The following is a 23,606-nucleotide window of genomic DNA, read 5'->3' on the forward strand; positions in this document are numbered from 1 at the left end:
ATAAAGAAATTCCTATTGTTATATTGATAGAGCACCATTTTATATATTTCTTTAGAAAAATGATTAAATTTTAAGAAAATAATAATAATAAATAATGATATTATCTCATTGTTAAATATTCACAAAGATTGAAATAATTGGGTAACGATATAGAAAAGAGGATTTAATGAATTTACAGGAAGGGAGAGAGGGAGGGCTGGGGGAGGGGGGGGGGTAAGGAAAGAAGAAAAAAAATGAGGAAAAAAAAGAAAAGAAAAGAAAAAAAAAAAGAAAGAAAAGAAATGAACGTTATCAAAACATTAATCGAAAATATTAAAATTTAAATAATTAAATATATAATGAACTTTGTGAACAAGCTCAATTCAAATAAACGACGTTATAGCCTTGTAATAACATCGATTAAGAATCATCATTCAATTCTCAAGATTTTTCTTATTTGCCTCTTCCAACATTCGTTTCTTTCACGTATGTCCTTCGAAAAATATCAGCCAATAACCGGATGATCTTGGACCGAAGATAGTCATAAAATCAACATACACGTATACGCTAGAGGTATAAATACGGAAGACAGAACTCTTGAAGCATTCAGATTCAATTCAGATATTCTTTGTGGATGCTGTACTAAAAACGTTAAAATACGATAATATATTTTTCTCCGTTGGCTATTTCAGTACAAATTTTGAAGTTAATTTTGAAGTTAATTTTGAAGTTATTTTCGAATTCAAAAATAAAAATTTAACAAAAAAATCATAATGGCACATTATTTATGGATATTATCAATCGTTGTACTATCCGAGATGATACTCTCTGTGTTCGCGGATAACTCCGATGATACCAAATACATAACGAAATATGACAATATCAACGTAGACGAAATATTGAATACACCTCGATTACGTAATCAATATGTCGATTGTTACCTAGGACGTACACCGTGTGTGACACCAGAAGCAAAGTTCTTGAAAGGTAAGGGACAACATCAGCAAAAAATCAAAAGATAATATTTGTCAAGCTTTAATTCTCCATTAGATTTACCTTTATTTTTTAACATTTCGTTCGTTTTGAAAAGTGAAAAAAAAAAAAAGAAAAAAAGAAAAAAAATAAAAGGAAAAAAAAAAAGAAAAGAATGAATCATAAATAATCAGTATGAATAAATTCAATGAGTATGAATAATATCAAATGAATAATATTCTTAATCGTAGATATACTGCCAGAGGCTTTAGTGACCAAATGTAAAAAATGTTCAGATAAGCAGAAAATAATTTTTGACAAGGTGATAACTTGGTTTGAGGAAAACGATAAAGAAACTTGGAAGGTCATATTGGCGAAATCTATTAATGAGCATGTAAATGTCAGAAATCGAAGATCGTAGATTAAGTTCATTAGTAATCCAAAAGAAAAAAGAAAATGTGATTATATTGTTTAATAGGTTGTTATATACAATTTTCACAGATCTGTGTATACAAAAGAAAGAAAAAAAAAAAAATGTTAATTCTATACTATGATTTGTCATGAAATAAATTGCAAATAAAAGCAAAATTAATAAAATGTTTATTATTGAAATTAAACGTTACATGTGTTACATTACGTTTTATACTTATGTATGAATAACATTTACATACTTGTATGTACTATATATATATATATACAGGAAAATATTAATCCTTAAGATATGCTTCAAACTTATCGAAATATATATTCTCAGGATCGTATTTCGTTTGAAACTGATTCCATACATCTGGCTTTTTTTCCTTCAGTTGCCAAAGCTTGTTTCCTATTTTCTTCTGGTACTCGTTACATCTCGCGCATTGCGTGGCCAATATTTCAGGAAGTATTTCTGCAATACAAATTAAAAACGATTATTTTATTAAATGTTTATTTGTTTTTGTTTTTTTTTTTGTTTTTATTCCTCGTACGTATGTAATTACATACTAAAAGGAATGAATTAACGAATTAAAATATAAAAGAAAAAAAATGCAAAAGAAAATAAATATTAAAATCCTATCAAGATTATAGATCAGGGACAAAGATTATGGAAGGACAAACCTGTTTTAATGGAGACTATAAAAGAATTGTTTCAAAAGTTTTTTATATATGAAAAGTAAAAAACTTTATTATTATTATTATTATTATTATTATTATTATTATTATTATTACTACTATTATTATTATTATTATTATTTTTATTATTATTATTATTATTATTATTATTATTATTATTATTATTATTATTATTATTATTATTATGACTTTCTATCTTTCTTTTTTTTCTTTTTCTTTTTTTAATAAAAAGGAAAAAAGCATTACTTACGTTTAAGACTACGTCCATCGGCGGTGCAAGGACCCTCATCGAGCAAACAATTTATATATTGATTTAAAAATCGTTCGCTATTAAAAATCGCATCTACGTCCACTTGATCGTATATGTTTGGATAGTTTTCTTCCTTATATCCAACGATGAGCCCGCATATTCCAATTATTAGAAAATAGACGTAAGTGAATTTCATGCTTATATAATTATTCGAGCCAATTATTCGTATTGCACTGGAAAATTTTAATGTATAGTTAAATAAAAAAAAAAAAAAAGATTTCAACTCCGTAGTATCCTAATTAATTACACTGAGATACGTCGAGAACAATTGTGTCAGAAAAAAAACGAAATGAATTGAATTTAAAATCGATTCAATTCGATCAATAGAAAATAGAATGGTATGAAAATTTGCATTAAATATTTAATATATAAAATTGTATAATAATTACTATAGTAATCAATGATGTCGCGATGATTCAGCCGTGAATCAATGAAACAAGTATTAAAATAGAATACTCGTTAAAAGACGCTCGACGGATGCTCGAAACGAAAAAAAAAAAATTAAACTGCCGCTGAGTTGTTTTACTTCTGATACTTTTAATGAAATACTTTCTACCAATTTCGTGTTATAATATAACTAAGAAATTAATGCTGAAAGAAGATTCCGATCTTGTAAATACAGCGTACTATAAACACAGTAAGTTTACGAATTTATAAATAACACTTCGTCCAAGCATTATACATTAAGGTTTTATTTAACAAAATATTTGATTGTACGTGATAGATTTTGAAGTCGAGAATATTCATCTGATATCATATAACATTTCGTATATCATGTGTCGCATTTCGTGTGTCAATCGATAAACACGAGCGCTCATATTTAACGTTCATGTAGATTATTTTTTAATGATATGAAAATTATTTATAACACAAATGATTCTCATAATATTCGTTATATAAATAAGGTAAATCGTTATAAAGAATACAATTTTTAAAAATATATCATGTTATCGTATTACAAAAAAATTCCTGTACAGAAATGTTATGAATAAAAATATAATATCTAAATAAATGTGTGTGTGTATATGTGTATATATATATATATATATATATATATATATATATATATGTGTGTGTATATAATAATAATTCTACATATATTATATTTCCAACAAGATTGATTAAATCATAATATATTATATTTACTTGTGACCCATATAAAAAATTCGATTATTTAATATCCCTTCGCTTTTCTTAATTCAATATATTGATCTACTATAATTTATAACAACAAGGCATGATACATTGGTTTCGAAATAAAAAAAAAATGCATAAAGAAAAATATATCTCCACAGCCTAATATTTAATCTGTATAAATCAAAACTGTTTACTTCACACAAAATATTTGCAGTATGAACTTAATATTTTATTTATTTTATATATACATATATATATATATATATATATATATATATATAAAATATGAAAGAAAATACGTTTGCAATTAAAGTATACGTCAATATCCAGTTAATACGAGGATCTTGATTTTGAAGATACCATAATGATGCAATTACAACTGGTCTTCTTGAGAGAAATCCTGCAAATATTACGTATTTTATTGAATTGTTCATCGTATAATAAAAATAATAACGTTAAGGCATTGTAATTGTAACGGCATGAGATGCTTCTAAATACTGAAACAAATAATTAAAAAAATGAAAGGACGTGTGATGAAAAATATATATAGCAAACAATATTTTTTACATGTTGAACAAAAACAAATATATATGTTCATATATATATATATATATATATATATATATATATAATGTACATATCATAATGTATATATCATATATATATATATATATATATATATATATATATATATATATATATATATATATATATATAATGCCTGATACGCAGGCAATTTTTTTTTAATTATACATATATATATATATGTCTCGATTTTATAAGATATTATTATAGAGAATTTGAATTAACATTAAGTTATATTTCAAATTATGAATACTCACTAAAGTTATTAAAAGACGATGAAGTAATGCTTCTCTATAATAAATGTGTAAAATATTGACAAATACATGATATGAATTATTTAACGTCTAATGACATTATCCATGTTACTCATTGAATATATCAAGAGTCTCGTTGCGATCTATAGCTTCAAAATTTAAAAGAAAATTGTTGTTTTTAAGGTGATGTGTATTTGACGATATTTTTATATATTCACGTGATCCTTGAATAATTATAACGTTTATTACTTGAACCGATTATACAATAAAAAAATTTTTATATATAAACTTTGATATAATAAAAAACATTGTGCAATGTATACATAAATATACTGTATATTTCTTTTTTTAATATATATATATAATTTTATGAAAACTACATAGTATACATTTTAATCGTTTCGTTAAATAGAAAGGAAAAAAAGAAATAAAATAATTAAATAAAGTAAAGATTAACAAATATTATGAAAATTAACAATGATAAAATTTATATATAAAATATTTGGATTGTATGTATAAGATATTTTATATATAAATTATATTAAGTACTTTAAACCCTATAGTAATAAAAGAATATTAAGTAATATATAAAAGTATTAGAAAACTATATCACTTTTTAGAAATATAAAAATATTGTTCATAGATATTGCTCATAATAGCAATTTTAACTTTATAACGATTAAACTTTGTATTCAACATATAATAGCGTGCAAATTGTTTAGAAGTGATATGGCATAAATGAATTAAAATCAAAACAACAAATATATACGTATCTAGCATTGTCAACAATAATGCATATTGTGCGTTAACATATAATAATGAAACGTAATTAAACATGAGCTGTCTTTTGTACCTTCATAGCAGCTTTGAAACCAATAGTAGCAACTACACCTAATCCAAATAATATCAAATAAGGAAGGTATTTTATTCCTGGTACATCAGGTCTCTTTGCCACCAACGATAGCAACATATTTAATTTTGTATCGCTATAAGGTGGATAACGGGATCTACAAATGACATATGATATATCAATATATTCTTATTAATTAATAAATTATATTATAAAATAGAATTTATTTCTTACCCAGCCAACTTCTCCCCTATAATGTTGTAATCTTTAATAAGACATCCCTTTTTATGGACGAAAGTATCGAAAGTATATTTTCCATGATAAGCACCCATGCCCGAATTACCAACTCCTCCAAATGGTAAAGTTTCCACTAAAATATATATATATATATATATATATATATATATATATATATATATATATATATATACATATATATAAATGCACAATAAATATAACAGGAATAACGATAAATAATAATTATTATCAATGATATTAAATGTTTTGTAACTGTAAACAATAATTATAAATGAAATAAATTAAAGCCATCAATAATATATCCAATATAAAGCATTTCTTAAAACCTCTTAATACCACCATATAAGATATATAAATATTTTTCATTCCAGCAAGCAAGATTAATATTTTCAATCAACTTACTTTTTAACATAATAAAAAAATTTATACATATATACATATACATATATATACATATATATATACATACATATATAAATGTATATGTATATATTATACATATATATATATACATTTATATATATATATATATATATATATATATATATATATATATATATATATATATATATATAAAGTTGGAAACTATGAAACGGGCGTTTTTGTTTAATTACTTATTTTCATTTAACACCCGTTTCATAGTTTCCAACCTAATATATACATATACTATATTTGATATATTCAACATACACAAATACATATACATATAATATAAATACATATATATATGACATTAAACAAATACCTGCTGCATGCATCATTGTTTCATTAACACAAACACCACCACTAGAGGTATTGTTAAGAATCATAGATATATTTCCTCTATTTGCACTAAATATATACAGTGCTAATGGCTTCTCCCTATATCAAATATATATAATAAAAGAAATTATATATTACATATATAAATTTATCGTTTATCGTTAATACTCGTACAATAAAATTTCTATAAAATAATATAAATATTTAAATATTATTTACCACAAATTTTAAATATATTTTATACTATACATTAAAGCTTCTATCTTCTAATATTTCTTTTTCTTTTTATATCATGTTTTATTTAACTAAATTAATATTACGGTATCAAAATCATAAAAATAGAGTATATCTGATATTTAAATATTACATAGATAACTCGTATAATCCTTCCATTCATTCAATAATATATGTGTATAATACAAATAGTTCTATTATTAATAACCTTCACCATATTTAATTTTATATATCAAACTCGGATGACTATGTACATTATATTCATTAATAACATTCATGTGAATATTGTCTTCACGTGACAAAGTTTTTCTTTCTATATGTCCATCCATCTATGCTTATCTTACAGCAAAATGTCATTATATATCAGTAATATGTATATAATGATTACACACAATAAGCCAATGAAAGCAAACAAAAATCCAATGATGTTATTTGTAGTTATTTGTAAATAATTAAAAATGAAAATGATATTAAAAGATAAATAATTCTTAATTCAGATGGATATTAAAAATTTATCTGGAATCATTATAAAATAATAAAAAATAAACTCTGTGATGTAAACTTTAAAGCTTATAGATAGTATGAGTCTCTTTAGATTTTATTATTAACAAATAACTATAATAACATAAAAATCATCATCATTTTGTTGTATGCTTTTAGAAAGAAAAAAGAAACTATTAACTTATCACATTTTCATTAGATATAAACATTGTCGACACATAGTGATATTCTTTGCAATAGAATATAAACAGATATAAATATAAGATATAGAAAGAAAACTTCAACCATTTTGAAAAAAGCCCCTTTGCATACAAAATTAATGGACAAAAATATTTATCTACTTGCAATTTTACATAATTTTTCCATCTAATTCTATATAATTTTGATATAAATGATAAATATTATATTTTAATATATAAATATAATAATGTGTAAAGTATGATCATGCACTAAGTATGATAAAGTATGACAGCATGCATAAAGTATGATAATATATAGTATGATTAGAGTACATTATATAGAAAAATGTTTTTAAAAAACCTTTAATCTCTTAGAGAAAGTGAAAATAAGTTAAATTCAATGTAATAATCATAATGTAATTGCAAAATCTATAAAGAATTATATATATATTATTGGTCAACTATATAATTTCTATAATTCTGTGATTGATTTAAAGGATTGATAATTATAAATATGCTCACCAAAAAAAAAAAAAAAAAAAAAAAAAAAGAAGAAAACATAACAATACACCATTTCTTCATGACAAGACTTTCAGAAATATTTCTAAATAATATATTTTTTATAATTATATAATTTAGTTATATTATATATTATATAATTTAATTATATTAATATTTAGGTGTTTTATATTAAACGATATGAACAAATAATATAATATTAATACTTTTTTGAGTATGATTTATAAATGATGTCATTGTATTTTCAATCATTTTTGTTTGTATAACAAAGAATACTACATACAAATATCTGCGTATTGCTTTCAATCCAAAAGTGATTGATTATAAAAAAATTGTTCATTAATCTGATAATATATCAAAATATTGTTTTGTATCATTAAAGATAACAAATATATTGTAAGTGCTCTAGTTAAATAAAATATATTTGTAATAATTGTAAGAAAAGACTAAAACTATACTATTAATTTGTAAGCAAAGAAGCAATGAATAATCCAAGATTTATCACATATCTGCTACCTAATAACCTGACTCACCAGAATATTGGATTACTGTGTCGTTGACACATACTGATCCACTACGAGTTTGATTTATTATTAAATTTCGTACTCCTTTGTCCTTGGAAAAGATGTATAGTACAAGTGGGTTTTCACTAAGTATGAAAAAGTGATCATCGTGGATTGTTTTTGAAATGAATATAACATGGTTATCATAGTATAGATAATCATAGTAACAAAAAATGTACATCATTTACATCAACAAATTACTTTAAGTAAAAAAAGGGTATTATTATTGACTATTAGTGACTATATTTAATGTATGTGAAATATTATGTATTCTAAACAATATTAATCTTTACCTAAATTAAAGAATCTGTTAACTTCAAAATAAAAAATAATGAACTATTCAAATCTTCCTGAAATGTATCTTTTGAAAAGTATATTCTAAGTATTTTATTTTATATTAATGATTATATTAAAAATTTATATAATTATTAAATCCATTTGATTATTATACTTAATACTCACCGGCTATTAATAAAACGTATAGCTTCATAAGCATTATCAACATTAATAATTGGCAATAGTGGTCCAAAAATTTCATCTTGCATAATTTTATCGGTAGGCTTTACATCAATAAGTATTGTTGGAGAAATATACTTCTCTGTAGAATCATAGTCACCACCTATTGCTATTTTTTCACTGTCTGATAGATAATTCTTTACACGCCTGTATAGAATACAATATAATTTATTTAGTAGAATTCAAAAATTCAATTGATTTAAAAAAGAGATACTTACTGAAAATGATTATCATTAATAATACGACAAAAATCAGGACTTTCTTTAGGATTGTCTCCATACCATTCTTTTAAGATTTTTTTCGCTTCATTCACAAATTTATTCTGAACTTCTGTGGAGCATAATATATAATCAGGTGCAATACAAGTTTGTCCAGCATTTATATACTTTCCCCACAACACTCTTTTTGCAGCTATTTGTATGTTTGACGTATTATCTATATAGACAGGACTATAAGAATAATAATCTATGAGATAAAATATATAAAGAAAATACCTAATAAACTAAAAAAATTTATATTATAAATTTAAGATTGCATTTTATAATTATACCTTTTACCACCTAATTCTAAAGTTACAGGTGTCAAGAATTTGTTAGATGCTTCACGAATGATTTTACCAACATTAGTAGAGCCAGTATAAAATATGTAATCAAATCTTTGCTTAAGTAGTTCACTAGTTTCTGATATACCTCCTGTTATAACATGGTAACACTCCTATTTGATATATAAACAAATTTATACTTAACAAAGAACCCAAAATAAATATTTGATAAAATGTTCCATAATACGTACCGTATCTAAATATTTTGGAATTATTTCTGCCAAAAGATTACTAGTAGCTTGTGCAATTTCAGAAGGTTTAAGAATAACACAATTTCCAGCTGCTACAGCACCAATCATAGGTACCAAAGTTAATTGAAATGGATAATTCCATGCTCCAATGATAAGGACAACGCCATAAGGATCTTTATATATTTCAACATCATCAAATATATTAACCATTGCTTTAGGAGGCTAAAAATGAATTTTTTAATTTTTTAAAAATATACTTTCTTTAATATGTTCAAGTTTAAATAACAAAGAAATTCTCCTTATACCTTTTCTGGAGCAGAATATTCCTTAATATTATAAAGCATATGCTTAATATCTTGTTTTACAAAATCAATTTCTAAAATAACAGATTCAAATTTACTCTGAAAAAGAAGATATAAAAGTAGAAGATATAAAAAATAAATCAAACTTATATTATCCAAATTATTAAATAATAATTCTTAATTATTATAAATCTTTACCCGTCTTAAATCTGATGCTAATGCAGATATAATTTCAGAGTTACATTCTTCCAACATTCGAAGCATTTGTTTTAATTGCTTTATTCTCCATTCTAATGGTCTTGTTTTTCCACTAAAAAATGTATCTCGTGCACTTTGTACGATCTGAAAAGATTGATAATATTAAATAAAATTATACAATATTCTTATTAATAAATAAGAATCTTTCATTATATCAAAAAAAAGAACAAAAAAAAAATTAAAATTTTATTGATTCAAAAGGTATTATATATCATATTAAAAATATAAGATATTATATTAAAAATATATAAAACTTACATCTGCATAATTCACCGCCATCGTTTTACCATTAACTTGTGCTAAAAATAAAAAAAATTCATCATTATAATTCATATCATTTTTTAGAAATCACTTTAACCTTAATCTATGTAATTTGAACTTGATATTAAGTTTCATCCAAAAGAATTTAAGTATATTGATCATGCATTTTTTTTATTTATATAAATTTCTTATATTATCAAATGATCTATGTTTGGACAGATTATTTTTATTGGAGATTTAAACCATGTTATCAATTTAAAAGAAATCATTTGTTCAAAGTCTGTATGAAGAAATATCAAAAGCACAAAATATAAGGATTAACAACAAGATTTCAATAGAATATTAGAATTAACAAAATACTTCTAACAATATTATTAAAATTTAATATAAAAACTGTGATATAAGAATGATAAATTTAATAACTTTGTGACAATTGCAAATTATACTCCTTTTCTATATATATATATAGAAATTGTAACTATTTATTTTATATACATTTTTCTGCATATCAATAACAAATGTTTGAATATTTCTAAAAATATTTTTCTACTAACGGTCACTTTTTATCACTATTATAGAATAATGTATGATAATATTAAGATAATGAAATTGAATCGTATGAATTTATAATACCAATCATTATCATATGATTTGCATTTATATTTAAAAAAAAAAAAAAAAAAAGGAAATATTTAATATCTACTTAAAGGAAAAAATTAAAAAATATTTTGATAGTTCTTCTGTAAACATATTTACTTTGTGTTAGATCAAAAACATCTGACGTTACAAACGAAGAGATCTTCCACTTTATCTAGCATACTAATCACTTTATATACAATATATACACATTGGATTATTAATCTATTTATTGAATATATTATAATAACAATGCACGATATAAAAACAAAATACTACTAGTTAATAATTGTTAATAATTCTTTTATAAAAGATATAGAAAAAAAAACGTATATATATGTAATGTATAAATCAGAACAGCAGTACATGCCATGTAACCGTATATATATATATATATATATATATATATATATATATATATATATATATAGATATGTAATCGATGTATCGCTTTCATTTCACATCAAGAATTCAAATAATAATATTTAATCGATATAAAAAATTTTCCAATAAGAAAATTTGATGAATTCATAACGAAATCGAACACTTTTAATAAATGTCCCTACGTTATTTGTTTAAAAGAAAAAAAAATATTTATTTATACATTTACTTATTTATTTTATTATTACAATCATACTCGTATGTCGCCTAAAGGTATAATTAAAAAAGAAAAAAAAAAAAGAAAAAAAAAAAAAAAAAAAGAAAAAAAATCTTGCTACTTGTCGTTTGAAATAAATTTACAATAACAGTGTATTCGTGCTTATGCGCAATGTGCGTCGAAAATTGTCGAAAATTTTATTGGATAAAGGGAGAAAAAAAAAACCAATGAAAAGAAAACATAAAAAAAAGAAAAAGAAAAAAGAAAGAAAAGAAAAAGGCTTTATTAAACGTGTTAATCAACGGCTCGAGATCTTCGTCATCTTAAGAAAAATAGGGGAAAAATAATTGTCGAAACAAAAAGAAGAAGATGAAAATCCTTTTGTTTCAAAGATCACTTACCCATAATTATTGAAGTCGTGTTTTATTATTTACGTCGTATCGTGGAAAATCCAATAAACTATTTTCGCGAAGGAAAAGAAAAAAATCTGTCTTCCGTGTTTATCGAAGAGATCACATATAAGTAATAATTCAAGTCAAGGAGTATATTGGAACTCTAGAATGAAATTGACGACGACGGAACTCCCGCTCCACACTTCTCTCTCTCTCTCTCTCTCTCTCTCTCTCTCTCTCTACATATATATATACACCTCTCTGAACACACTTATCTCTCTCTCTCTCTCTCTCTCTCCCTCTCCATTCTCTCTAACTAATAGAAGTTGAATATTTTCACAATATATATATATATATATGTTCATATGCTGTTTATGATTCGCTAACTAATCTTACGTTACCTTCTTGTCTCTTCTTCTGAGGATCTCAGAACCTGTATTCCTTCTTTTTCTTCTCTCTCTCTCTGTCTCTCTCTCTCTCTCTCTCTCTCTCTCTCTCTCTCTATCTCTCTCTATCTCTCTCTCTCTCCCTCCTACTTTATCTTGTTTCTATGTACTTTTCAATCTTTACGTAATTTCAGGAACTCTTTTTGCGATAGATGTCAGGACAATCTCATCTTTTCAAGCACGCAATTCATATTTAACAGATATTTAGAATTAGTACGATCATTTTTTGTTCCCTATATCGTCTAATAATCTATTCTAATGTCTCTATTTCGTCTTTAATATTTGCCTATCATTTATTCGCAATATTGGAATTTCTAATAGGAAATAATGAAAAAGTAATAGATGTGCGCATGAGATATGTATGGAGGAAGAGAGAGAGAGAGTGAGAGAGATAGAGTTAAGGAATGAGGAGAGAGGAAGGAGGAAAGAGGAAAGTGAAAGTGAATCAATTTGTCAATTTATAAAAATAATACAAATAAAAGGAAGAACTTTTTAATGTCGGAGCTATTTTAAAGGAATAACAAGAGTTAAAAAAAATATCTAAACAAGTTGTGCATTTAAATGTATTAAGTAATATATGCATAGGAGAGTTAAGTGCAATAATAAAAATTAAATTAATGAAAGTAACGAAATAAAATTAAAGTAAATCTATTGAAGACTGTGACGAAGTAATTTAATGACAAATTTTGTCCTTTAATGTTTCAAATAAAAGAAGTTTTTACATCAATGAATCTATAAAAGACAATTATGAATGTCTACTAGCAATGGATACTACTGAACAAATGTAAAGATAATAAAAGAAAAAAGATATATATAAGTGAAGCAAAATAATAATAATGACGATAACAAAATAGATCATGATTCATATACACAGCACAATAATAACTTTAATTTCTAAGAAAATTTATTATCACAGCACTATAATTTCTAAGGAAATTTATTATTACAAATATCAAATGAGTACAGATCAGCATTGATGTATTTTACTTTAGAAAATTCCATAGTTATAAATAGCTCTTTAATTTATCTATGACGATTAATTTTTTAACCTCCTTAACTAAAAAGAAATAGCACCAAAAATAAATTGATCCTTAATATAAATGATAATAATATGCAATCTGTATAACCAGTTTTAGCTTTGTATATATTTGAATAAGAAGTTAACATTGACTATCAAGAATATTCAAATCAATAATTGATAATTCATACAAAATATTACTGACATTTATAATCAAAAATGATTAATATATAACAACATTTTTATGTTGAAATAATTTCTGTATTTGAAATAATTTCTATGTTGAAAAGAGAAATTTATAGAATTTCTTAAACCAAAAAATACAATCTCAACTAAACTAAAATCATGTTTTCAAAAATAAAAAAGGATCAACAATTGTGGATCTGTATGTCGATGATGATTTAATAATAGACTTAAATAAGGAACTAATTGGAAGCCAGTTGAAAAGTTTAGATAAAAAAATTTGAGATAAAAATGTATCCTAACTCCTAACTCTTTGTATATTTAAAACTTGAAGAAATAAAGCATTAGAAACAAAACAAATCAGCTATATAGAACAAATATTAAAAGTCTTTAAAATAAAAGATCTTTGAAAAGATTTGTTAAGTCCCAATATTATCAAATGATACCTTAGAACAATCAAATGCTAAGTATTGAAGAAGAGAATAGAAATAAAAATGAATAAAAACATCTGAAAAGATTAAAGTAAAAAATTTTAACATTATTAAAATTTCATTTTATTTTTCTGTGGTTCTTTATCATGTGCACTAAATCAGCATGCAAACTATTTTATAATGATAGAATTCAGTGATTAAATTATATTTAGAAGAAAATTATTTTTAAACTTAAAGAAGCAGTGCTGTGTATACTCTACTCTAAATGCATACTTTAATTGAATGTTTTAAAAAGATTAATCCTACCATGTTCATTGTTACGTGGTATCTGAGCAGTTTGCACGTGTATTATCACGTAATTATGATTTTTGTCAATATCAACCTGCTGATTATCATCCATTTTAGTAGATGTATTGTTAAGAGACGTCGATATTGTTTCCGTCATCAGAATCTGATGCATATGCTATCAATGAAATCTCAAAGTTAATATTTCATGATAAAAAACATAATATAGTTGTTTTTTTTTTTTTTTTTTTTTTTTTTTTTTTTTTTTTTTTTTTTTTTTTTTTTTTTTTTTTTAATAAACAATAAATTAATTCGACAGATGCTATATTAAAGATGTAAAAAAGATTATAATCTCATATTATATATATACATGTATATATATATATATATCTTTTTTACAATTATTTAAGATAACAGATGTTATTTAGTTATATGTAATTTAATTTCAGAACTATAAACCCTATATTATTTCAAATTATTATTTAAATTTATTCCAAAATGAATCGTTTAAAAATATTTTATATTCTTCTATTGAGATCTGTATACATTTAGATTCATTCAAATCATATATATATCCTTTTTCAATTATTATTATTATTATTGTTATTAAAAATACCAATATGTGAAGGGATTAGCTCAAATCTGATATATCCATTTTCAAGACTATGAATCTTTTTTATTTTTTAAATAAAAACTTTTTAGAAATGTTTCTATTCTCATGCTAATGAAGATTTGGAATTAGTAAGGATAATGACTTTTTTTATCTATTGTTAGAAATTCTGGAAACGAATTTCTATGGCTCCATAAAAGTTACTTGTTAATTTAATTTTTATTACTACTCTAAACCTTTTATTAATCTATAATATGTATTTTATATACTTGATGATAATTTTTTCTCACAGATAATAACACAATTTTTTTTTTATTTTTCTAATCTTTCACATAGGTTGTAATTATTTATATAATATAATGACAAATCATTCATGTATATTTAAACAATTTCAAATTATAACCTATATATGATAAAGATTTTATAATAAATTTATAGAAATTTATTTTTAAAAAATATAAAAATATAGAATATAAAATCAGATAATTACATTATTACCAATAACATAAATTTATCAAAGAATAATGTAAGACGTTCAGAATACCATAAATTTATGTCTTGTTTCTTATATACTTTATATAATTAATTTTAAATATTGATTATATTTAAAGTGGGAAAGGATTAATGAAGATTTATATGACCGATTACGAAATATAGATTAGATTCGATAACTCCTATATAAGTTTCTTTTTTTTTCTTTTTTTTTTTTTCTCTAATAGAACTTTCTAGAAGTAAAAAACGACAACGAACTTCCTGAAATAATTTAAAACTGGTAACATGATTCATTTAGTATTTGTCTATGCATACATAGTTATGTATTTAATTAAAAGTGAAAGTTTGTAGTTATTACACTATACGTATTTCAAACGTAATACTATAAATATTATATAAAAGTTGAATTAATTAAAAATATAATAATGTATTATAAAGTTTAATATATTATAGATATTATTAGTCATTATATTGAATTGAGAATGTATATTTATAATATAGAAATGTTCAATTCTGTTCAATCAATTGACTAACTTATTGAGAGAAAAAGAATTTCACTATACATAAGAATTTTTTTTCAACTACGTGCATACGTACGTACATATAATGATAACCTTCGAAAATTTGTTGATATTATCGATGTCCGATAATAAATAGAAATACAATGACTTGTACTTGTATTTTATCTTCTTCTACACTTACATTTACACTTACACTTCTGTGTAATCTTTTACACTTAACAGTTATACTTCTTCTATAATATTAAAATAATTCGCACACGTATTGACATCGATAAATGAACGTTCTAATTGAGATAACAAAATTTATCTTATCACGTTGTAAAATTTCTTTCAAATAATTGAAAATCTTATTATTCGAAGTATTGCATATTATCATTTTCAATTCATGGTATACCGATTTGTTCGTTGCTCGAACAGTACTATTTTCTTTTTTTTTCTTTTCTTTTCTTTTTCTTTTTATTTATTTATTCATTTCCTTTATATTGTAAAATAATAAAAATGTTTTTTCTGTTATTCTCTAACTTGAAATATTCTCGTTGAAAATTGCAAGTGTAATGGGGTTAAAGAAGTATGATCGGTGGTGATATGTCTCTTTATCGCGACGAAACGAATATATCAAATAGAGAAATCGACATTTCTTTAAATAAGTTTCTGCTCGTAAATTATTTCTGAATATAATCTTTTTCGTTTTGCTCCAACTCGCGTCTTTTCAATAAAATAAGATTAGAATGTCACAAATAGGATATACATAAAATGCTGGTATACTTTAATGGAAGACGGTTAACCTATCACTTAAAGACTCGTGACACTTTTTCTTTTACCTCAGTATATATTAACATAAATATTTTATTAAACGATCTAAACTCTAACAAAGTTCTCACCCCGTATATTACGATAAATCATTTATGAAGATCAGTTTGTCCTTATATTGTCTGTTATGTATATATATGCGAGTGTACGTTTACGTCATGTTGTGTGTGTTGCTTAAGTACCAATTTTCTTTCTTTCTCTTTTTTTTTTTTTCTTTCTTTCTTTCTTTTACTCACGTGAATCTGAAATATTAATTACAGCCGTTTGAAGATCGATGCGACAAACTTCATCGTCAGGTGATAAAGCTGACGTAACATTTACTCCTTTTGATTCCTGATCGATTTGATCCGGTATATCCAAAATAACCACTTCTTCCTGAAAAGATAAGATTTAATAAATGAATTATTATGAAAAGAAAAAAAAAAAAATAGAGGAGCAATCGCTTACTAATAAATCAAGCCTAAGTCACAAATACGTATATCAAGTGATATTTTTGAAGGAAAAAAAAAAAAGAAAAAGAAAAGAAAGAGGACGTTTTTATCTCGTACAATTTGTTCATGGAAAATATAAATAATGTATATTTTAATATTCTTTCCTGTTTTATATTATTTATATATCCTTATTTACGTTGTATTTTTAAATTTTAAACATTGTTTATTAATAAAACTATGTTCACTTTTAATCTAACATTTTAATTGGCATAATCTGACGTTATGCGTCAACCTAAAAGAAAAAAAAAAAAAAAAAAAAAAAAAGAGAAAAAAAAATGTGATTAAAAAAGAAAAACCCGAATATTTTATTTATCATTTTAGTACATAATCGAGTAAATATTTACAAACGATAATATTGAATTAATTTCGATTTAATTTTATATATATATATATGTACATATATATATATACATGGTGTCCGTTCATAGATAATCAAGCAAATATCTCGAAACTGATTGATATTACAAGAAAGTTTATTAACAAACATTTGTACATCCCTGAATTAAATGTAAAATGTATATGAGAATGCTTCTTTTTTGTTTTTTAATACTTGACCTTTTCGATATGTGAACGTCGACATAGCTTTTTTTTCTTTTTTTTTTTTTTTTAATTGTTATCTATAATTTATTTTTGCATATTTATGTAGTAACAGATCATTTGCATTCGTAATCGTTTCCGTAAATTTTTTTAACAGATGATTTTGATTGCAAATGATTATTGCATATAAATATGTAAAAAATTTTTATATATAACAATAAAACAATCGACGATTGACGTACATTAACTTTTATATAAGGTGAGGTCAAAATGATTTTTTTTTTTAAATTAACAAAATCATTTTGACATCATTAAAAAAAAAGTCATGGCATTTTATGCGTTTTTATGTACTTTACTATTTTATGGAAAAAAAATAAAATAAATAAATAAACTGAATAATAATAATAAGATAATAACATTAATAATTTTAGAAATAATTATGCATAAAATGCAAAGAAATTTTTTACAAGTTACAATTATTTTAGCAAAGCAAAATAATATAAGTCCAATTAAGAAAGTTCTTTCAATTCTCAGTTTTATTGCTAATGACAAACTTGTAAGGAGATTATCTCTTGTTACTGCTCTCCCGCAACCAATATATAGTTCCATAAGTTTTAGGACGACAAATTCATTCAAAGGTATTGAAAATTTTATTTCAACTTTTCCTAAGTAGTAGAAATGTATTTACAACATATTTACTTTTTATATTTGACGCCAATCAAAATTTTATACCAAACTTATTCGGCTTGTTTGGCATATATTGCATAAATCAATATTTAACTTTGGTCTAAAATAATTATTCATCAACTGTAATGGCAATTGGTGATGATTTATAATATGATTATTTATAAAAAATTATTCCTTTCGAAACTAATACAAATTTATCTGTTTGCAATCGTTGACTTCTTTTAGTTTTTTTAAAAAAAAAAAAACGAAGAATTTTGGCGAATTTATACCTGGTTATAGTTCTTGACAAAAATTCAAATCCCTCCCATCTTTTAGACCATAAATATTAAAGTCTTAGTTTCTTGTTTTGTATATAAAATTATTATAAATTTATTCAACTCTGTTAACAATAGAGTCCAATCGTTATATAAAATTTGACGAGCTTCTGCTTTGTTGCAAGTTTTTATATTGTCCGATAATATTATTGTAAAGTATCAAAGAAAATGCTATTTTTACATTATCTTTCATCATATATGACGTTTCGCCATATATCATTGGTATTGAAACTTCTTTGAAAATGTTGTCCAAAAGAAGAAAAAAGAAAAAGAAAAGAATAAAGAAAAAATCATGTTTACTTACGTTCCGTGAGTGGATAAAAATGACTTATCTCAATATATGTAGATTTACTATGTAAAATTATGTACAACAAAAAGGCAATAAAAAAGAAAACTGCTTTACCGAATTAATTAATTACATATTTTTAAAAAAAAGTCATTCAAAATGTTGAAAAACAAAATGTATTAAAAATGAATAATGATTATAAGAAATGACCAAACAAGTTATTTATACCTTCCTTGGTTGTTCTAGTGTTAAATATGTAAAATAAAATTATAATTATTCATTAAAAAAAAAACAAAAAAAAACAGGAGAGAGAGAGAGAGAGAGAGAGAGAGAGAGAGAGAGAGAAAGTAACTATGTTGACCTTCATATTTCGACAAAGTTGCGACTAAAGAAAGAAACTAATCACATGATATTCGCTTGAAAATTTATGAATCGATATTCTCTCTTTCTCTTTCTCTTTTTTATACCTTGACGGTTTTTTTCTTCTTCTTTCGCATATAAACGTAAACAACTGTTTATTTGTAACGATATAATATAAAACAATATAATATATGATAATGATGATTTAAAATAATTTTCAGGGAATATTATTGCGTATGTTAGACATTATTAAGAATTGTCGGTACGAAATTAATCTGACAAATATAAAAAGGATCGATTAAATTCGTTTAATGAGACGAATGATAATTAAACTCGATACCTAGCCATTATCTTCCTTCTTTAAATATATAATAATCATAGAAAATAAAATGTTTCAATGGAAAATTTATTCATTTATTTTTCCGATAGCAAACAGTATAAAATTGCTTGCTATTTATTCAGTCATATTTCTTAAGTGTTGATCTATAGTCTTATGCAATTGCGTGAAGTATTATTAACGGAACAAAACATAATCGTTTATAAAAATTAGAATGGAGAATAAATCATAGTCCGATAATAAGGATTTGTTCCGATAAAAAGAATTTTTTTTTTATTCTATTATTTAATGACGTATCAATTGTATGTATGAGTAGTGCAGACAATATGAGGTAAGATTTACAATTTATTATATCTACAGTTTAATATTCTTTAGATAATAATCTCTTTCTATAGATTCTTTCTTTGTCGTTGTAAAATCGTCCATTGTGATCTATCTTATGATGAAGTGTCATATATGAAAATAATATTTCCTTTATTAATGAAAAATGATATTATGTTCAATTGTCAGAATTATTATGCACAATCGTAATATGGAAAAGTAGATGATTATCATTAAGACTCGATGTTATAATCGAGTAAAGCGCTTGTTGACCATGAATAAAATTGTTAATTATTTATTTCACGGAATATCCTTCGAGTTCGATATTGCAATTAAAATTAAATATATATATATATATATATATATATATATTCTATTTATAGATCTTCGAGACTCATGAATATATATTTTTGACAGAAGAATTTTTCTTTTTTGAACAAAAAATTTTCTAACAAAAAAATCTTACTTTTTCTTTCGTGATGATGTAGTAAAAAGAAAAAAAAAGAAGAAAAAAAAGGAAAAAAAATATAAACAAAAGAAAAAAGGAAAAAAGAAAGATGGACATATTTATAATTAGTCGAGTTTCTTATTCCATTATGCTACGAGGAGATCTGATGCAAGACAATTTAATCAAATTACATTCGCACAAGTCGGACGCAGGTGTTGCATATCTGTGGTTTGTATTCGTGCAATCACGGGGTGCAATTTTACGAATTACGTGTTACGCAAATTGAATCCTCAAGAAAATTTACGTGAGAGTGAATAATTATCTTTTTTTTTATTTATTTATTTATTTATTTATTTATTTATTTATTTATTTATTTATTTTGTGTTTTTATTACTATTCTTTAAACGAGAGATTCTATTTTAAAGATACTAATTTAATAATTTCCCTTTTTTACAATTGAAATCTATATATAAAAAAAAAAAAAAAATAAATAAAAAAAAAGAAAAAAAAGAAAAGAAAAGAATAAAAAGAAAACTCAGCAAGTGATTATACGAATCATGATTGAAAACTTTTAATGAAGTCAATTATAAGACCTCTTTCATCTATATATATATATATATATATATATATATATATATATATATATATATATATATATATATATATATATATATATACGTTTCTTTGACCTTAAGCCTTTACTTCCTCTTATACCGTGCTTTATAGTTTAAACACACCGTGTTACTATTTAATACGCTCAAACTTTACGTATACGATTACGACTATAATTGTAAATCATTTTTTATTTAATTTTTTAAAACTAAATATATTGTTTATCAATAAGATCATTTTGAAAATTTTCATTCGAATTAAATGTTATCGTATTAATAATTAATTATCGTTTTTCGATGATTCGTATTTAAAATTTTCCATATTTCTTTTATCGTATCATTGCAAACAGACAACATATCCTTTGTTTTATACGAATATATACATATGCAATAGATGACGTGATAAAAAAATATGCAACAACTTGATACGTAAATCAAAAGCACATTAATTTAAAATCAAAACTAAATTAAATAACAATTTTTCTCGTATTTCACTGACGCGGTCAATTAATATCTGATAATAACGAAATTAAAAAATAAAAGGAAAAGAAAAAAGAAAAAATAACTAAAAAATATCTCCTTCGTACGTTCAAAAGATACACTCACAAAACAAGCATTTCTCTCTCTCTCTCTCTCTCTCTCTCTCTCTCTCTTTTTCTCTTTTTCTGTGTCTCTCTTAAGTATGATAAAATCGATAATAAAATATAATAAAGATCGTAACTCGGGAAACACGAGAAAAATTAGAAAATAATTTGATCATAGACGGAGGAAGATTGAAAATGTAAATTAATCGAACGAAATGATGACTTTGCATTAAAATTTTTTTCGCGTTTATAATAGATACGGCATAAGAAAAGAAAAAGAAAAAAAGAAAAAAATAAAGGAAAGACATAAAAGAAAAACGAAAGAGATTTTCGAGAGATTAGATTAACTGACTCACCATTTTGAAAATATCCTTTTTGTAAACTTGTTCTTATAATAATTTCCAAAACTGACGCTCCTTTAAGACTAACGAGCTTGATATAGAAACTGCGGAGAGTTGTAACTGCGAGCACGCGGCGTGTTACCGGTCGTTCTACACTAACGTGAAACAGGTTCGTAGAACACGCGTGTGCATGCTTGCAGACGAAGGAGTTCTTCTCGTTCCCAAAAGCACTGTTTTTAACATTCACGCACTCTTACGAATGTACTGAATTAAAAAGGGAAATTCAGCATACAGTCGATTACAAAAGTATCCGTGGATATTTCTAAATTTGTCATTATTTCTTTGAACTTAAAAAATATCGAAGATACGAATTTTCAAAAAAAAAAAAAAAAAAAAAAAAAAGAAAAAATTTAGGAATTATTGTGCCGTGTGAAGTGCTTGAAGAAATGAAAAAAAAAAAAAAAGGAAAAGAGAAAAGGGACGATAATTTTCTCCTACAGGATCGATAAAGAATACAAAAGAAAACTTTTTATTTAGAGTCTTTATATTTGGAGAGAAAATAAAAAGAGAAAAAAAAAAAAAGAAGGAAAGGATGAAATAATAAGTTCGATCAATCTCAGGAGAAATTATGTTTATTTAAATATCATTACAATCTCTATTATATTTTCATTGTGTCATTAAACTCGAGCATTTAATAAAAATTTGAATGATCTTAAAGAACAAACGTAATTTGCTTTAGGATTGATCGATTTTAATAATATCGATCGATTAAATTAAATATTAACAGGATTGTACGTAAGAGGATAAGATCAATAAGGGATGCATATATGTATTGTTTTTAAAAACTGTAAAAATTACAGAGATTTTTGTTTAACTTTTATTAAATTTTTTATTTTTTATTTTAAATTTAAATTACAACAATAAAAAGAAGTCCTTTAATTGTTCTTTTTTTAATTTCTCTTCGTACAACAGATTAATTTCTCCCTATCTGCACAACTTAGATTAAAAAAAAAAAAAAAAAAAAAAAAAAAAGGAAAAAAGTATTAATTTCCAAAAAAATATTCTATCTCCAAAAGTTTTCAAATGTTTCTGTTAGACACTGTACATTTATTTACATTGGTACGTGTATATAAGACGTGTAAATACGTATATATAAGATGCAAATACGTACGAATGCAAATGATGGAGATAAATGAATTCTTCTTTATCGAAAGTTCAAAAGAACGAACAATGAAGAAATAACACGAGATATTTTTAATTCATCATATTGATTAAATACAAATAAATGAAAAAAAAAAAAAAAAAATAATAAATAAATTAATTAATTAAATAAAGACAAAAAAAAAGAAAAGAAAATAAAAAAGGAGTCGAATAAACCTTACCTCTCGTTACCTCCATATAACAAATTTTCGATAATCAACTTGAAAATCAAATTGAAATCATTTTGAATGAATTAAAAGTTCCTTACGGATTTTAAACGTTTATCATAACAATACGGCAATTGATATTTGAAGTAAGAAATTAA

The 23,606-nt window shown here is 23.7% G+C and overlaps 3 protein-coding genes across 10 annotated transcripts; 1 reads left to right on the forward strand and 2 right to left on the reverse strand.

The window, feature by feature from the left end:
- Positions 1–577: 577 nt before the first annotated feature.
- LOC124425918 (ejaculatory bulb-specific protein 3-like) lies at positions 578–1,568 on the forward strand. Its single transcript, XM_046966989.1, has 2 exons — positions 578–966; positions 1,203–1,568. Exons 1-2 carry the CDS (start codon positions 753–755, stop codon positions 1,370–1,372), a joined length of 384 nt encoding a protein of 127 aa, XP_046822945.1. The 5' UTR covers positions 578–752; the 3' UTR covers positions 1,373–1,568.
- A 90-nt stretch (positions 1,569–1,658) lies between these two features.
- Positions 1,659–2,507, reverse strand: LOC124426189 (ejaculatory bulb-specific protein 3-like). The gene is made up of 2 exons (XM_046967574.1): positions 2,312–2,507; positions 1,659–1,837 (listed from the first exon to the last, which is right to left on the reverse strand). Exons 1-2 carry the CDS (start codon positions 2,505–2,507, stop codon positions 1,659–1,661), a joined length of 375 nt encoding a protein of 124 aa, XP_046823530.1.
- Positions 2,442–22,258, reverse strand: LOC124425917 (aldehyde dehydrogenase, dimeric NADP-preferring). 8 transcript variants are annotated; one of them, XM_046966984.1, is made up of 13 exons: positions 22,097–22,257; positions 17,001–17,139; positions 10,340–10,380; positions 10,022–10,165; positions 9,827–9,922; positions 9,522–9,743; positions 9,280–9,443; positions 8,948–9,178; positions 8,676–8,876; positions 8,184–8,299; positions 5,432–5,567; positions 5,201–5,354; positions 2,442–2,544 (listed from the first exon to the last, which is right to left on the reverse strand). In XM_046966984.1, the coding sequence occupies exons 1-13, from the start codon at positions 22,097–22,099 to the stop codon at positions 2,518–2,520; spliced, it is 1,674 nt and encodes a 557-aa protein (XP_046822940.1). In that variant the 5' UTR covers positions 22,100–22,257; the 3' UTR covers positions 2,442–2,517. The 8 variants fall into 8 exon arrangements, 7 of the variants coding, with proteins under 7 accessions (XP_046822940.1, XP_046822939.1, XP_046822938.1 ...); XM_046966983.1 differs by lacking the exon at positions 2,442–2,544 and adding an exon at positions 3,472–3,908 and having other exon boundaries at positions 22,097–22,255; XM_046966982.1 differs by lacking the exons at positions 2,442–2,544; positions 8,184–8,299 and adding exons at positions 3,870–4,005; positions 6,201–6,316 and having other exon boundaries at positions 22,097–22,258.
- Positions 22,259–23,606: the final 1,348 nt, after the last annotated feature.

This window comes from Vespa crabro, chromosome 8 (genome assembly GCF_910589235.1).
Source record: "Vespa crabro chromosome 8, iyVesCrab1.2, whole genome shotgun sequence".
Taxonomy (NCBI): domain Eukaryota; kingdom Metazoa; phylum Arthropoda; class Insecta; order Hymenoptera; family Vespidae; genus Vespa; species Vespa crabro.

Excerpts from the sequence above, each read along its gene's own strand:
- LOC124425918 (XM_046966989.1), top strand. The coding sequence starts at position 753 with ATGGCACATTATTTATGGATATTATCAATCGTTGTACTATCCGAGATG. Across the intron at positions 967-1,202 it reads AGAAGCAAAGTTCTTGAAAG|ATATACTGCCAGAGGCTTTA; the intron begins GTAAGGGACAAC and ends TCTTAATCGTAG.
- LOC124425917 (XM_046966982.1), bottom strand. Across the intron at positions 9,179-9,279 it reads TTAGAATTAGGTGGTAAAAG|TCCTGTCTATATAGATAATA; the intron begins GTATAATTATAA and ends TTATTCTTATAG. Across the intron at positions 8,877-8,947 it reads ATTAATGATAATCATTTTCA|GCGTGTAAAGAATTATCTAT; the intron begins GTAAGTATCTCT and ends TATTCTATACAG.
- LOC124426189 (XM_046967574.1), bottom strand. The coding sequence starts at position 2,507 with ATGAAATTCACTTACGTCTATTTTCTAATAATTGGAATATGCGGGCTC. Across the intron at positions 1,838-2,311 it reads CGATGGACGTAGTCTTAAAC|AAATACTTCCTGAAATATTG; the intron begins GTAAGTAATGCT and ends TTTGTATTGCAG.